This window comes from Protomyctophum bolini (assembly GCF_963924005.1).
Source record: "Protomyctophum bolini genome assembly, chromosome: 9".
Classification (NCBI taxonomy): domain Eukaryota; kingdom Metazoa; phylum Chordata; class Actinopteri; order Myctophiformes; family Myctophidae; genus Protomyctophum; species Protomyctophum bolini.
The window spans coordinates 234,008-251,629 of NC_137870.1; the positions used below are offsets into that span (position 1 = coordinate 234,008).

At 39.6% G+C, this 17,622-nt stretch overlaps 1 protein-coding gene across 1 annotated transcript in view; it reads right to left on the bottom strand.

Moving 5' to 3' along the window:
- fchsd2 (FCH and double SH3 domains 2) overlaps nt 1-5,924 on the bottom strand; it is a 26,317-nt gene extending 20,393 nt beyond the window's left edge. Inside the window, exons 1-3 of the mRNA XM_080772731.1 lie at nt 5,883-5,924; nt 4,526-4,623; nt 1,842-1,887 (exon numbers count right to left, since the gene is read on the bottom strand). Of these exons, the coding sequence (XP_080628857.1) occupies nt 1,842-1,887; nt 4,526-4,623; nt 5,883-5,903 (165 nt within the window). The 5' untranslated portion in view covers nt 5,904-5,924. The remainder of the gene's footprint in view (nt 1-1,841; nt 1,888-4,525; nt 4,624-5,882) is intronic.
- Nucleotides 5,925-17,622: the final 11,698 nt, after the last annotated feature.

Consider the following 17,622-nt stretch of genomic DNA (forward strand, 5'->3'; position numbering starts at 1 on the left):
CGCGCTACGAGCTTGTAGGTCTGCTATTTTTGAAAAATCGAAGAACGACTGACATTTTTAGAATCTGATCTCAGGTCAGAATGGGTTAATCAGACCAGTGTGTGTCCAGTGGAAACCTCGCATGAATCTGATCTCAGGTCAGAATGGGTTAAGAAACCCTAACCCAGTCGTCATTAGCTGCACATCTACTATATAATGCGCCACGTCTCTGTGTGTTTGGTTGTAATGCACGTAACTGGATGTCGGGTGGCTCGGGAGCCTCTCAGCATAGTGGAAGAGAGGTCTTTCACTTACAGGAGGATGAAAAGAAGGGATTTATATGTTATGTTTACCTTTTTATTTCTTTCCTTTCTGGGGTTTGAGGGTGGGGGGAGGTGGGAGGGAGAGGGGAGGGGGGGAGGGAGGGCAGGGTTCCATGAAGGGTACGACAAGCCAGACAAAGGTATACTTTTTAAAATGAGAGCATCTAAAAATAATAATAAAAACGAAACATGAATCTGCTTATAGTTTGTTTAAGAATGTGGGCTGGACTTACCAATGGCTAAGTTAGTTATTGATCCACTAGATGAGAGCCAAACACTAAAGGGACCCGAAATGGAACATAATATGTATGATTTAGATCTTAGATTTAGATTATATTGGGAACACGTGCAAATACTATACTGAAGACCAAGTCAGGGATGATGTTGAACTTGCCAATTCTTTTTAACTTATTCACTTTAATTCTAGAAGCATGTATGCAAACTTTTCAGATATCAGGGACTTTTTAAATACATTCAAGACAAAATTTAAGGTAATTGCTTTATCTGAGACATGGTTGAACGAAAAAAAAAGGTCTGGTTGATTTTAATTTGGAGGGCTATGAATTATTTTACGCCAATAGGACTAACAGGAGAGGTGGGGGTGTAGCCTTATTTGTTGATCGTGACCTAAGGTGTAGAAGGGTTGAAGATATGACAACTATAATTGATGATTTAATGGAATGTTTATCAGTGGAAATAGAATTAGAAGGGATGAAAAATATTGTTGTCATGTGTGTTTACAGAACACCTGGGTCTAATGTAGAAATGTTCAAAGAAAGACTGGAAGAACTAATGAACGGATTAAATGAAAATAAGACATGTCTAATTTGTGGAGATACCAACATAGATCTAATCAGGGTACTGAATCATAAAGAAACATTATATAGTAGAGGGTTTTACCCCTTAATTACCAAGCCCAGTCGAATTACGACAACCAGCGCAACGTTGATTGACAACATTTTTATAAGGATGATATCAAGAGTGGGTTAATAATAAATGACATAAGCGATCATTTGCCTGTATTTGTAACGTTCAACAGTCAAATAAAGAGTAGCCACTCCCCTGACAGAAAGGCCAGGATGATCGGTTTACTTTTCAAACACAGTTCTTATATGAAGCGATCTAAAATCCCCCTATGGGGATTACAATGCAAATAAAAAAATACATGAACCTGTGTACTGGCGCCCTCTACTGAAAGTGACGTCAGAATTTGGTGCTCTGTTGTGAACAACGCAACATTCTATATTATGCTGCGACGTAGAGAGGTCTTGCGCATTAAAAATAGCAGATCTACAAGCTCACAACGTGTCCATCCGTGAGCCATTGTGGACTTGCAACTTTGACTTGACTTGACTTGACTTGACTTGACTTGACTTGTAACAGCTGATGTGAATTTTGTCCAATCAGAGCGGCAGCAGCACAGGCAGCCTGTGCGTGTGTGTGTGTGTGTGTGTGTGTGTGTGTGTGTGTGTGTGTGTGTGTGTGTGTGTGTGTGTGTGTGCACACGGATGGATAGATGGACGGACGGACGGGTCTCACCTGTGCGTAGTCTCTCTCCAGCTGTCCTTTCTTTAGACTGTATGTCCTGTAGAGAGAGAGAGACAGACAGACAGACAGACAGACAGACAGACAGACAGACAGACAGACAGACAGACAGACAGACAGCAACGGAAGCTCTGATCATGAGTAAAATATAAATGCTTCCGTCCAGGGCAGGAATTTCACGGCGACCACGATTTAAAATTTACAATTTATCAGACGCTCTTGATCCAGAGCGACTTACATTTAAGCAGAAAACAACAGCATGGCATACATCACATATATAAAAAGTAGTTATCATGAATCATGTATAAACTAAGAACGTAACAGTGGAGTATCTATTGTCAACTGTAGTGGCAAACTTCCTCTTCTTTAAGTTTCATAAATGTAGCAGTCTAGGGCAAAAGCTTGACGCACAAAAGGAGTTCTTGCAGTATTGTACAAAAAAAAAGGTTCTTTACTTTGATCAAAAAACAATACAAAAACCTATTTCCTTTCTCTGTGTGTGTATATGTGGTCAAAAACTGTGTTGCTCCAAAGCAGCTTCACTTCACACTGCCAGCAACCCCCTGGTTGCATTCTACAGGTCATGTTAACCTCCTGATATCACAGAGCTGCATTCTACAGGTCATGTTAACCTCCTAATATCACAGAGCTGCATTCTACAGGTCATGTTAACCTCCTAATATCACAGAGCTGCATTCTACAGGTCATGTTAACCTCCTGATATCACAGAGCTGCATTCTACAGGTCATGTTAACCTCCTAATATCACAGAGCTGCATTCTACAGGTCATGTTAACCTCCTAATATCACAGAGCTGCATTCTACAGGTCATGTTAACCTCCTAATATCACAGAGCTGCATTCTACAGGTCATGTTAACCTCCTAATATCACAGAGCTGCATTCTACAGGTCATGTTAACCTCCTAATATCACAGAGCTGCATTCTACAGGTCATGTTAACCTCCTAATATCACAGAGCTGCATTCTACAGGTCATGTTAACCTCCTAATATCACAGAGCTGCATTCTACAGGTCATGTTAACCTCCTGATATCACAGAGCTGCATTCTACAGGTCATGTTAACCTCCTGATATCACAGAGCTGCATTCTACAGGTCATGTTAACCTCCTGATATCACAGAGCTGCATTCTACAGGTCATGTTAACCTCCTAATATCACAGAGCTGCATTCTACAGGTCATGTTAACCTCCTAATATCACAGAGCTGCATTCTACAGGTCATGTTAACCTCCTAATATCACAGAGCTGCATTCTACAGGTCATGTTAACCTCCTGATATCACAGAGCTGCATTCTACAGGTCATGTTAACCTCCTAATATCACAGAGCTGCATTCTACAGGTCATGTTAACCTCCTAATACCAACTGTGCCACCGTGCCCTATAAATGTACTTTTTGCGTGGCATATGGATAGCGACAGAACAATACGGTGGATATAATTAAACACATTGTTCCACACCTCCAGGTATAAGAACAAAACACTGATCTGAAGCTGCACTTTGTGTTAACTCTACAATGCCATATGCCAGTCTAGCCCAGTTAGTAATGTAAAGTGGATGTCTCTCTCTCTCTCTGTTAGTAATGTAAAGTGGATGTATCTCTCTCTCTCTCTCTCTCTCTCTCTGTTAGTAATGTAAAGTGGATGTATCTCTCTCTCTCTCTATCTCTCTCTCAATTCAATTCAATTCAATTCAGTTAGCTTTATTGGCATGAATGTAATAGCTACAGTATTGCCAAAGCATGAAGTTCAACAAAAGAACCAAACAAAATAAAATAAATACAAAATATAACAGAAACAAGCAAATAGAACATTACTTTTCACAATACCGGTCAAAATGTACAGTATTAAATGTGTCCGTGGTGTGTCGAGATGGTTCGTGTCAGGATAATAGTCACATTGTGTATATTTCTTCTAAGTGTCCCTGATTTTGTGACATGCAGTCACAGACTGTGCAGCCAGATGTGCTGTAGGTCCCTCTCCCAACAGAATGAGTTGTTTGTCACTGTCATGCAACTCTTTAAACTTTGGGATCAACAACTCAAATTTATTAAAATATGTGGTTCTTATATTATCATATTTATTGCATTTTAATAGGAAGTGTGTCTCAGTCTCTACCTCAGCTGAGGTACAGTGACCACAGACTCTCTGTTCTGGAGGGAGGTAGGACTTCTTGTGTCGTCCTTTCTCTGTATTTGGTCAAGATCTGTCGCTGTTTTTTTTATCTTTGACCGTATATACAGATACTCAGCCAGTTTATATTCATGTTTTAGGGACAGATAACAATTAAGTTTGTTTTGCGTTTTGGTTTGATTGCTCCAATGTTCCAGATATGTGTATTTTATTAGTTTAATAATTTGGTCGACTCTAATTAGCGGTTGCAAAGCAGTGCTGGTCTGAGGTTGAGGCTGGACACTGTTCTGTGGTAGCTGATCAATAAGTCCAAGGACTAGTTGGCAGAAGGGACTCTTTTGGGGTTTCATCTCCTGGGATCTCTCTCTCTCTCTCTCTCTCTCTCTCTGTAATGTAATGTAAAGTGAATGTCTCTCTACCTCATATCCTCCAATAGGTCACATTCTGTCTGGTGTTTGATGGTCAGTCTGTTCTCTCTCTCTCTCTCTCTCTCTCTCTGTAATGTAATGTAAAGTGAATGTCCCTCTACCTCATATCCTCCAGAAGGTCACATTCTGTCTGGTGTTTGATGGTCAGTCTGTTCATCTGCTCTGAGTGGCAGTTCTTCACTTCCTGTGTCACCTTCACCTGCAATGATAGAGAGACATTCACTTAACATTAGATTATGTAGAGAGAGAGAGAGAGAGAGAGAGAGAGAGAGAGAGAGAGAGAGAGAGAGAGAGAGAGAGAGAGATTAAAATAGTATTGCTTATGACGCAGATATTGTGATGGCCTGTGTGTGTGTGTGTGTGTGTGTGTGTGTGTGTGTGTGTGTGTGTGTGTGTGTATGACTACAGGCCTGAAGGTTTTTTTTTATTTATTTTTATTCACACATAAAAAGGTTAAAAACAGGAATGTCACACCCCTGTCTCAGGTGAGGGTCGTACCCCTGTCTCAGGTGAGGGTCACACCCCTGTCTCAGGTGAGGGTCGTACCCCTGTCTCAGGTGAGGGTCGTACCCCTGTCTCAGGTGAGGGTCGTACCCCTGTCTCAGGTGAGGGTCTTGACGGAACATAGACTTCTCATGCGTGTCTCGACACACAGGTGTGAATTTAAGACAATGTTCATTGAATCAAGGATTTCCAGATTAATAATTACTAATAATTATTATTAATATGTAAACAAGGATTTCCAAATTAAAACATTTGAATACATAAATGATACAAATTAATTTGTTCTTGTTGTTTACATCAACAAGAGCTCAACCGTTTAAATGAAATGTTTTAAGAATCAACTATTTTACAAATAAGGGTTAGGGTTAGTTAGTTAGTTAAATAGTCAACGGATATGAATTAGAGTTAAATAGTTTTAATTGGGGGACGCCCAATCCCTGAGGGACCCCTCAGGGGTCCGCGGACCACACTTTGACAACCACACTCTAAAATGAATGACTGATGTGGTCACACGCACGCACGCACACACACACATGCACACATGCACGCACAGACACACACACACACACACACACACACACACACACACACACACAGATCACAGTGTTACATGATGTGTGGATCAGTGCTACTGCTAGCATGCAGTGACATTAGCATCAGTGCTAAGGATGGATTCATTCTACCTCTTCATACAGGCTGAAGGTCTCTCTCTCTCTGTGTGTATGTCTCTCTCTCTCTCTCTCTCACTCACACACACACACACACACACACACACACACACACACACATGCACACACACCGTTATATGTTCCGCTATATGGACAATACAATATAAGCCGCTGTTTAGACAGACAGATGCTGTAGTAGCTTCACACTGACAACGCGCGTGCGCGCGCGCACACACACACACACACACACACACACACACACACACACACACACACACACACTCACCTTCCGCGGTGGAGGCTGCATGTTGTGACATGGATGCTGATCCTCAACAAATCATCATAAAAACACAAGAATATAAATGAATCCCAGCGTTGAATTAATAAATCCTCAGATTATCAGATCTGTAAATGAATGGATCCCAGACTGACACCCTGGGAGCACAAAACACTGCTTATGAGTCTGCTGTAGCAGCCGCCATGACTGATGTTACTGTGGCTGTGTGAGTGTGTGTGTGTGTGTGTGTGTGTGTGTGTGTGTGTGTGTGTGTGTGTATGTGCGTGCGTGAGAGAGACAGAGTGTAAAGCAGAGGCGACTGACAGACAGACAGACCGTTTCTCTCTCCTTCAAACACAGGCCAACACTACCCTCCTGTGGTGATCTGCGGTATGACGATGATTCTACTAGACTTGTGAGGACCCAGTGTGTGCGTGTGTGTGTGTGTGTGTGTGTGTGTGTGTGTGTGTGTGTGTGTGTGTGTGTGTGTGTGTGTGTGTGTGTGTGTGTGTGTGTGTGTGTGTGTGTGTGTGTGTGTGTGTGTGTGTGTGTGTGTGAACCTATTAGACTCGAGTGAAATTAGACAAATAGACATTTGTGTTTATTTTCTTATTCACAGTAAACACTAAAATAAAGACTTAATGAATGAATACAAATCAATGAAATGTGTCTGGTTGTGGAGCCAGGGCGGTGTGCAGATCCAGAGCAATAGATTGACAGCAGGCTGGCGTCTAAAGCTGCCTGGCAACAAGGCAACGCTAGTGGATCACAGAAACATGGATCATGTGAACTCAATGGTGGGAGGAAAATATCAGATCTACAAGCTCACACCGCATCTTATGGACATAGACAGCCTACAATGTACATTTATATCTCTGTGAAGGGAGAGGTGACGTCATTTACCCAAATGTGCAATGTTGTTGACACGCATGCACACACACACACACACACACACACACACACACACACACACACACACACTGTTTTCTATGATAGTGGGACACATTTTTTAACTAATGCTTTTTAAACAGATTGTTTGTTTGTTGTCTATAATTCCTAATGTTTATTTAAACACATAGTTAGTAGGCTAGTTGTCTCCACCAGGCTGAAGGCATGGGGAGAGAGTAGGCTAGTTGTCTCCACCAGGCTGAAGGCATGGGGAGAGAGTAGGCTAGTTGTCTCCACCATGCAGGCTGAAGGCATGGGGAGAGAGTAGGCTAGTTGTCTCCACCATGCAGGCTGAAGGCATGGGGAGAGAGTAGGCTAGTTGTCTCCACCAGGCTGAAGGCATGGGGAGAGAGTAGACTAGTTGTCTCCACCAGGCTGAAGGCATGGGGAGAGAGTAGGCTAGTTGTCTCCACCAGGCTGAAGGCATGGGGAGAGAGTAGACTAGTTGTCTCCACCAGGCTGAAGGCATGGGGAGAGAGTAGGCTAGTTGTCTCCACCAGGCTGAAGGCATGGGGAGAGAGTAGGCTAGTTGTCTCCACCAGGCTGAAGGCATGGGGAGAGAGTAGACTAGTTGTCTCCACCAGGCTGAAGGCATGGGGAGAGAGTAGGCTAGTTGTCTCCACCAGGCTGAAGGCATGGGGAGAGAGTAGGCTAGTTGTCTCCACCAGGCTGAAGGCATGGGGAGAGAGTAGGCTAGTTGTCTCCACCAGGCTGAAGGCATGGGGAGAGAGTAGACTAGTTGTCTCCACCAGGCTGAAGGCATGGGGAGAGAGTAGACTAGTTGTCTCCACCATGCAGGCTGAAGGCATGGGGAGAGAGTAGGCTAGTTGTCTCCACCAGGCTGAAGGCATGGGGAGAGAGTAGACTAGTTGTCTCCACCAGGCTGAAGGCATGGGGAGAGAGTAGGCTAGTTGTCTCCACCAGGCTGAAGGCATGGGGAGAGAGTAGACTAGTTGTCTCCACCAGGCTGAAGGCATGGGGAGAGAGTAGACTAGTTGTCTCCACCAGGCTGAAGGCATGGGGAGAGAGTAGGCTAGTTGTCTCCACCAGGCTGAAGGCATGGGGAGAGAGTAGGCTAGTTGTCTCCACCAGGCTGAAGGCATGGGGAGAGAGTAGACTAGTTGTCTCCACCAGGCTGAAGGCATGGGGAGAGAGTAGACTAGTTGTCTCCACCATGCAGGCTGAAGGCATGGGGAGAGAGTAGACTAGTTGTCTCCACCAGGCTGAAGGCATGGGGAGAGAGTAGGCTAGTTGTCTCTGTTGTGTAATTAGTGTGGTTGCCCACAGGCAACCAGACTCTTGTAATTGTAACACTTTATTATTATTCCACTAGTCTTTATTTTGACGCACTACTCCTCCTTATTTTTTCTCATTCAGTGTAATGTAAACAGTAATGTAATGTGATGTAAACAGTAATGTAATGTAAACAGTAATGTAATGTGATGTCTCCCCCAGGACCTAAAAGCTTAACTTTCTAGATCTGCTGTTTTCTGTATTTTTCCCCCTATATGTATGCAATTATTTTGAAACACTTAATGTGAAAGTTTTCAATTGTATAAAGAAAACATTCATGATCTGTTATGGTTTTTTTCTTTAAAAAAGGGAAAAGGAAAACACAACAAGGCACGGGCATGGCGCTTCTGGTTTACTGGAATGGGGTTCGATTCCCTGCTGTGCTGTAATCATTTACAAACTGTCAGATTAAATGACATCTCATATATCCTATATCGTACGGCATACTATAGCGCGCCGTTTTTCATCATTTTTGAAGATTTGAAAAAAATGACGAAATGACAAAAACGATGGGTTATAGCCCATGTTTTTTGAAATGTTGAAAAAAAAAGTTAGCCTCGTTTCTCATCATTTTGGACCGTGGGCTATAGCCCATATCGTACGGCATACTATAGCGCGCCGTTTTTCATCATTTTTGAAGATTTGAAAAAAATGACGAAATGACAAAAACGATGGGTTATAGCCCATGTTTTTTGAAATTTTGAAAAAAAAAGTTAGCCTCGTTTCTCATCATTTTGGACCGTGGGCTATAGCCCATATCATACGGCATACTATAGCGCGCCGTTTTTCATCATTTTTGAAGATTTGAAAAAAATGACGAAATGACAAAAACGATGGGTTATAGCCCATGTTTTTTTAAATTTTGAAAAAAAAAGTTAGCCTCGTTTCTCATCATTTTGGACCGTGGGCTATAGCCCATATCGTACGGCATACTATAGCGCGCCGTTTTTCATCATTTTTGAAGATTTGAAATAAATGACGAAATGACAAAAACGATGGGTTATAGCCCATGTTTTTTGAAATTTTGAAAAAAAAAGTTAGCCTCGTTTCTCATCATTTTGGACCGTGGGCTATAGCCCATATCGTACGGCATACTATAGCGCGCCGTTTTTCAACATTTTTGAAGATTTAAAAAAAATGACGAAATGACAAAAACGATGGGTTATAGCCCATGTTTTTTGAAATTTTGAAAAAAAAAGTTAGCCTCGTTTCTCATAATTTTGGACCGTGGGCTATAGCCCATATCGTACGGCATACTATAGCGCGCCGTTTTTCATCATTTTTGAAGATTTGAAAAAAATGACGAAATGACAAAAACGATGGGTTATAGCCCATGTTTTTTGAAATTTTGAAAAAAAAAGTTAGCCTCGTTTCTCATCATTTTGGACCGTGGGCTATAGCCCATATCGTACGGCATACTATAGCGCGCCGTTTTTCATCATTTTTGAAGATTTGAAAAAAATGACGAAATGACAAAAACGATGGGTTATAGCCCATGTTTTTTGAAATTTTGAAAAAAAAAGTTAGCCTCGTTTCTCATCATTTTGGACCGTGGGCTATAGCCCATATCGTACGGCATACTATAGCGCGCCGTTTTTCATCATTTTTGAAGATTTGAAAAAAATGACGAAATGACAAAAACGATGGGTTATAGCCCATGTTTTTTGAAATTTTGAAAAAAAAAGTTAGCCTCGTTTCTCATCATTTTGGACCGTGGGCTATAGCCCATATCGTACGGCATACTATAGCGCGCCGTTTTTCATCATTTTTGAAGATTTGAAAAAAATGACGAAATGACAAAAACGATGGGTTATAGCCCATGTTTTTTTAAATTTTGAAAAAAAAAGTTAGCCTCGTTTCTCATCATTTTGGACCGTGGGCTATAGCCCATATCATACGGCATACTATAGCGCGCCGTTTTTCATCATTTTTGAAGATTTGAAAAAAATGACGAAATGACAAAAACGATGGGTTATAGCCCATGTTTTTTGAAATTTTGAAAAAAAAAGTTAGCCTCGTTTCTCATCATTTTGGACCGTGGGCTATAGCCCATATCGTACGGCATACTATAGCGCGCCGTTTTTCATCATTTTTGAAGATTTGAAAAAAATGACGAAATGACAAAAACGATGGGTTATAGCCCATGTTTTTTGAAATTTTGAAAAAAAAAGTTAGCCTCGTTTCTCATCATTTTGGACCGTGGGCTATAGCCCATATCGTACGGCATACTATAGCGCGCCGTTTTTCATCATTTTTGAAGATTTGAAAAAAATGACGAAATGACAAAAACGATGGGTTATAGCCCATGTTTTTTGAAATTTTGAAAAAAAAAGTTAGCCTCGTTTCTCATCATTTTGGACCGTGGGCTATAGCCCATATCGTACGGCATACTATAGCGCGCCGTTTTTCATCATTTTTGAAGATTTGAAAAAAATGACGAAATGACAAAAACGATGGGTTATAGCCCATGTTTTTTGAAATTTTGAAAAAAAAAGTTAGCCTCGTTTCTCATCATTTTGGACCGTGGGCTATAGCCCATATCATACGGCATACTATAGCGCGCCGTTTTTCATCATTTTTGAAGATTTGAAAAAAATGACGAAATGACAAAAACGATGGGTTATAGCCCATGTTTTTTTAAATTTTGAAAAAAAAAGTTAGCCTCGTTTCTCATCATTTTGGACCGTGGGCTATAGCCCATATCGTACGGCATACTATAGCGCGCCGTTTTTCATCATTTTTGAAGATTTGAAATAAATGACGAAATGACAAAAACGATGGGTTATAGCCCATGTTTTTTGAAATTTTGAAAAAAAAAGTTAGCCTCGTTTCTCATCATTTTGGACCGTGGGCTATAGCCCATATCGTACGGCATACTATAGCGCGCCGTTTTTCAACATTTTTGAAGATTTAAAAAAAATGACGAAATGACAAAAACGATGGGTTATAGCCCATGTTTTTTGAAATTTTGAAAAAAAAAGTTAGCCTCGTTTCTCATAATTTTGGACCGTGGGCTATAGCCCATATCGTACGGCATACTATAGCGCGCCGTTTTTCATCATTTTTGAAGATTTGAAAAAAATGACGAAATGACAAAAACGATGGGTTATAGCCCATGTTTTTTGAAATTTTGAAAAAAAAAGTTAGCCTCGTTTCTCATCATTTTGGACCGTGGGCTATAGCCCATATCGTACGGCATACTATAGCGCGCCGTTTTTCATCATTTTTGAAGATTTGAAAAAAATGACGAAATGACAAAAACGATGGGTTATAGCCCATGTTTTTTGAAATTTTGAAAAAAAAAGTTAGCCTCGTTTCTCATCATTTTGGACCGTGGGCTATAGCCCATATCGTACGGCATACTATAGCGCGCCGTTTTTCATCATTTTTGAAGATTTGAAAAAAATGACGAAATGACAAAAACGATGGGTTATAGCCCATGTTTTTTGAAATTTTGAAAAAAAAAGTTAGCCTCGTTTCTCATCATTTTGGACCGTGGGCTATAGCCCATATCGTACGGCATACTATAGCGCGCCGTTTTTCATCATTTTTGAAGATTTGAAAAAAATGACGAAATGACAAAAACGATGGGTTATAGCCCATGTTTTTTGAAATTTTGAAAAAAAAAGTTAGCCTCGTTTCTCATCATTTTGGACCGTGGGCTATAGCCCATATCGTACGGCATACTATAGCGCGCCGTTTTTCATCATTTTTGAAGATTTGAAAAAAATGACGAAATGACAAAAACGATGGGTTATTGCCCATGTTTTTTGAAATTTTGAAAAAAAAAGTTAGCCTCGTTTCTCATCATTTTGGACCGTGGGCTATAGCCCATATCGTACGGCATACTATAGCGCGCCGTTTTTCATCATTTTTGAAGATTTGAAAAAAATGACGAAATGACAAAAACGATGGGTTATTGCCCATGTTTTTTGAAATTTTGAAAAAAAAAGTTAGCCTCGTTTCTCATCATTTTGGACCGTGGGCTATAGCCCATATCGTACGGCATACTATAGCGCGCCGTTTTTCATCATTTTTGAAGATTTGAAAAAAATGACGAAATGACAAAAACGATGGGTTATAGCCCATGTTTTTTGAAATTTTGAAAAAAAAAGTTAGCCTCGTTTCTCATCATTTTGGACCGTGGGCTATAGCCCATATCGTACGGCATACTATAGCGCGCCGTTTTTCATCATTTTTGAAGATTTGAAAAAAATGACGAAATGACAAAAACGATGGGTTATAGCCCATGTTTGTTGAAATTTTGAAAAAAAAAGTTAGCCTCGTTTCTCATCATTTTGGACCGTGGGCTATAGCCCATATCGTACGGCATACTATAGCGCGCCGTTTTTCATCATTTTTGAAGATTTGAAAAAAATGACGAAATGACAAAAACGATGGGTTATAGCCCATGTTTTTTGAAATTTTGAAAAAAAAAGTTAGCCTCGTTTCTCATCATTTTGGACCGTGGGCTATAGCCCATATCGTACGGCATACTATAGCGCGCCGTTTTTCATCATTTTTGAAGATTTGAAAAAAATGACGAAATGACAAAAACGATGGGTTATAGCCCATGTTTTTTGAAATTTTGAAAAAAAAAGTTAGCCTCGTTTCTCATCATTTTGGACCGTGGGCTATAGCCCATATCGTACGGCATACTATAGCGCGCCGTTTTTCATCATTTTTGAAGATTTAAAAAAAATGACGAAATGACAAAAACGATGGGTTATAGCCCATGTTTTTTGAAATTTTGAAAAAAAAAAGTTAGCCTCGTTTCTCATCATTTTGGACCGTGGGCTATAGCCCATATCGTACGGCATACTATAGCGCGCCGTTTTTCATCATTTTTGAAGATTTGAAAAAAATGACGAAATGACAAAAACGATGGGTTATAGCCCATGTTTTTTGAAATTTTGAAAAAAAAAGTTAGCCTCGTTTCTCATCATTTTGGACCGTGGGCTATCGCCCATATCGTACGGCATACTATAGCGCGCCGTTTTTCATCATTTTTGAAGATTTGAAAAAGATGACGAAATGACAAAAACGATGGGTTATAGCCCATGTTTTTTGAAATTTTGAAAAAAAAAGTTAGCCTCGTTTCTCATCATTTTGGACCGTGGGCTATAGCCCATATCGTACGGCATACTATAGCGCGCCGTTTTTCATCATTTTTGAAGATTTGAAAAAAATGACGAAATGACAAAAACGATGGGTTATAGCCCATGTTTTTTGAAATTTTGAAAAAAAAAGTTAGCCTCGTTTCTCATCATTTTGGACCGTGGGCTATAGCCCATATCGTACGGCATACTATAGCGCGCCGTTTTTCATCATTTTTGAAGATTTGAAAAAAATGACGAAATGACAAAAACGATGGGTTATAGCCCATGTTTTTTGAAATTTTGAAAAAAAAAGTTAGCCTCGTTTCTCATCATTTTGGACCGTGGGCTATAGCCCATATCGTACGGCATACTATAGCGCGCCGTTTTTCATCATTTTTGAAGATTTGAAAAAAATGACGAAATGACAAAAACGATGGGTTATAGCCCATGTTTTTTGAAATTTTGAAAAAAAAAGTTAGCCTCGTTTCTCATCATTTTGGACCGTGGGCTATAGCCCATATCGTACGGCATACTATAGCGCGCCGTTTTTCATCATTTTTGAAGATTTGAAAAAAATGACGAAATGACAAAAACGATGGGTTATAGCCCATGTTTTTTGAAATTTTGAAAAAAAAAGTTAGCCTCGTTTCTCATCATTTTGGACCGTGGGCTATAGCCCATATCGTACGGCATACTATAGCGCGCCGTTTTTCATCATTTTTGAAGATTTGAAAAAAATGACGAAATGACAAAAACGATGGGTTATAGCCCATGTTTTTTGAAATTTTGAAAAAAAAAGTTAGCCTCGTTTCTCATCATTTTGGACCGTGGGCTATAGCCCATATCGTACGGCATACTATAGCGCGCCGTTTTTCATCATTTTTGAAGATTTGAAAAAAATGACGAAATGACAAAAACGATGGGTTATAGCCCATGTTTTTTGAAATTTTGAAAAAAAAAGTTAGCCTCGTTTCTCATCATTTTGGACCGTGGGCTATAGCCCATATCGTACGGCATACTATAGCGCGCCGTTTTTCATCATTTTTGAAGATTTGAAAAAAATGACGAAATGACAAAAACGATGGGTTATAGCCCATGTTTTTTGAAATTTTGAAAAAAAAAGTTAGCCTCGTTTCTCATCATTTTGGACCGTGGGCTATAGCCCATATCGTACGGCATACTATAGCGCGCCGTTTTTCATCATTTTTGAAGATTTGAAAAAAATGACGAAATGACAAAAACGATGGGTTATAGCCCATGTTTTTTGAAATTTTGAAAAAAAAAGTTAGCCTCGTTTCTCATCATTTTGGACCGTGGGCTATAGCCCATATCGTACGGCATACTATAGCGCGCCGTTTTTCATCATTTTTGAAGATTTGAAAAAAATGACGAAATGACAAAAACGATGGGTTATAGCCCATGTTTTTTGAAATTTTGAAAAAAAAAGTTAGCCTCGTTTCTCATCATTTTGGACCGTGGGCTATAGCCCATATCGTACGGCATACTATAGCGCGCCGTTTTTCATCATTTTTGAAGATTTGAAAAAAATGACGAAATGACAAAAACGATGGGTTATAGCCCATGTTTTTTGAAATTTTGAAAAAAAAGTTAGCCTCGTTTCTCATCATTTTGGACCGTGGGCTATAGCCCATATCGTACGGCATACTATAGCGCGCCGTTTTTCATCATTTTTGAAGATTTGAAAAAAATGACGAAATGACAAAAACGATGGGTTATAGCCCATGTTTTTTGAAATTTTGAAAAAAAAAGTTAGCCTCGTTTCTCATCATTTTGGACCGTGGGCTATAGCCCATATCGTACGGCATACTATAGCGCGCCGTTTTTCATCATTTTTGAAGATTTGAAAAAAATGACGAAATGACAAAAACGATGGGTTATAGCCCATGTTTTTTGAAATTTTGAAAAAAAAAGTTAGCCTCGTTTCTCATCATTTTGGACCGTGGGCTATAGCCCATATCGTACGGCATACTATAGCGCGCCGTTTTTCATCATTTTTGAAGATTTGAAAAAAATGACGAAATGACAAAAACGATGGGTTATAGCCCATGTTTTTTGAAATTTTGAAAAAAAAAGTTAGCCTCGTTTCTCATCATTTTGGACCGTGGGCTATAGCCCATATCGTACGGCATACTATAGCGCGCCGTTTTTCATCATTTTTGAAGATTTGAAAAAAATGACGAAATGACAAAAACGATGGGTTATAGCCCATGTTTTTTGAAATTTTGAAAAAAAAAGTTAGCCTCGTTTCTCATCATTTTGGACCGTGGGCTATAGCCCATATCGTACGGCATACTATAGCGCGCCGTTTTTCATCATTTTTGAAGATTTGAAAAAAATGACGAAATGACAAAAACGATGGGTTATAGCCCATGTTTTTTGAAATTTTGAAAAAAAAAGTTAGCCTCGTTTCTCATCATTTTGGACCGTGGGCTATAGCCCATATCGTACGGCATACTATAGCGCGCCGTTTTTCATCATTTTTGAAGATTTGAAAAAAATGACGAAATGACAAAAACGATGGGTTATAGCCCATGTTTTTTGAAATTTTGAAAAAAAAAGTTAGCCTCGTTTCTCATCATTTTGGACCGTGGGCTATAGCCCATATCGTACGGCATACTATAGCGCGCCGTTTTTCATCATTTTTGAAGATTTGAAAAAAATGACGAAATGACAAAAACGATGGGTTATAGCCCATGTTTTTTGAAATTTTGAAAAAAAAAGTTAGCCTCGTTTCTCATCATTTTGGACCGTGGGCTATAGCCCATATCGTACGGCATACTATAGCGCGCCGTTTTTCATCATTTTTGAAGATTTGAAAAAAATGACGAAATGACAAAAACGATGGGTTATAGCCCATGTTTTTTGAAATTTTGAAAAAAAAGTTAGCCTCGTTTCTCATCATTTTGGACCGTGGGCTATAGCCCATATCGTACGGCATACTATAGCGCGCCGTTTTTCATCATTTTGAAGATTTGAAAAAAATGACGAAATGACAAAAACGATGGGTTATAGCCCATGTTTTTTGAAATTTTGAAAAAAAAAGTTAGCCTCGTTTCTCATCATTTTGGACCGTGGGCTATAGCCCATATCGTACGGCATACTATAGCGCGCCGTTTTTCATCATTTTTGAAGATTTGAAAAAAATGACGAAATGACAAAAACGATGGGTTATAGCCCATGTTTTTTGAAATTTTGAAAAAAAAGTTAGCCTCGTTTCTCATCATTTTGGACCGTGGGCTATAGCCCATATCGTACGGCATACTATAGCGCGCCGTTTTTCATCATTTTTGAAGATTTGAAAAAAATGACGAAATGACAAAAACGATGGGTTATAGCCCATGTTTTTTGAAATTTTGAAAAAAAAAGTTAGCCTCGTTTCTCATCATTTTGGACCCGTGGGCTATAGCCCATATCGTACGGCATACTATAGCGCGCCGTTTTTCATCATTTTTGAAGATTTAAAAAAAATGACGAAATGACAAAACGATGGGTTATAGCCCATGTTTTTTGATTGAAATTTTGAAAAAAAAAGTTAGCCTCGTTTCTCATCATTTTGGACCGTGGGCTATAGCCCATATCGTACGGCATACTATAGCGCGCCGTTTTTCATCATTTTTGAAGATTTGAAAAAAATGACGAAATGACAAAAACGATGGGTTATAGCCCATGTTTTTTGAAATTTTGAAAAAAAAAGTTAGCCTCGTTTCTCATCATTTTGGACCGTGGGCTATAGCCCATATCGTACGGCATACTATAGCGCGCCGTTTTTCATCATTTTGAAGATTTGAAAAAAATGACGAAATGACAAAAACGATGGGTTATAGCCCATGTTTTTTGAAATTTTGAAAAAAAAAGTTAGCCTCGTTTCTCATCATTTTGGACCGTGGGCTATAGCCCATATCGTACGGCATACTATAGCGCGCCGTTTTTCATCATTTTTGAAGATTTGAAAAAAATGACGAAATGACAAAAACGATGGGTTATAGCCCATGTTTTTTGAAATTTTGAAAAAAAAAGTTAGCCTCGTTTCTCATCATTTTGGACCGTGGGCTATAGCCCATATCGTACGGCATACTATAGCGCGCCGTTTTTCATCATTTTTGAAGATTTGAAAAAAATGACGAAATGACAAAAACGATGGGTTATTGCCCATGTTTTTTGAAATTTTGAAAAAAAAAGTTAGCCTCGTTTCTCATCATTTTGGACCGTGGGCTATAGCCCATATCATACTCATACTAGTAGCGCGCCGTTTTTCATCATTTTTGAAGATTTGAAAAAAATGACGAAATGACAAAAACGATGGGTTATTGCCCATGTTTTTTGAAATTTTGAAAAAAAAAGTTAGCCTCGTTTCTCATCATTTTGGACCGTGGGCTATAGCCCATATC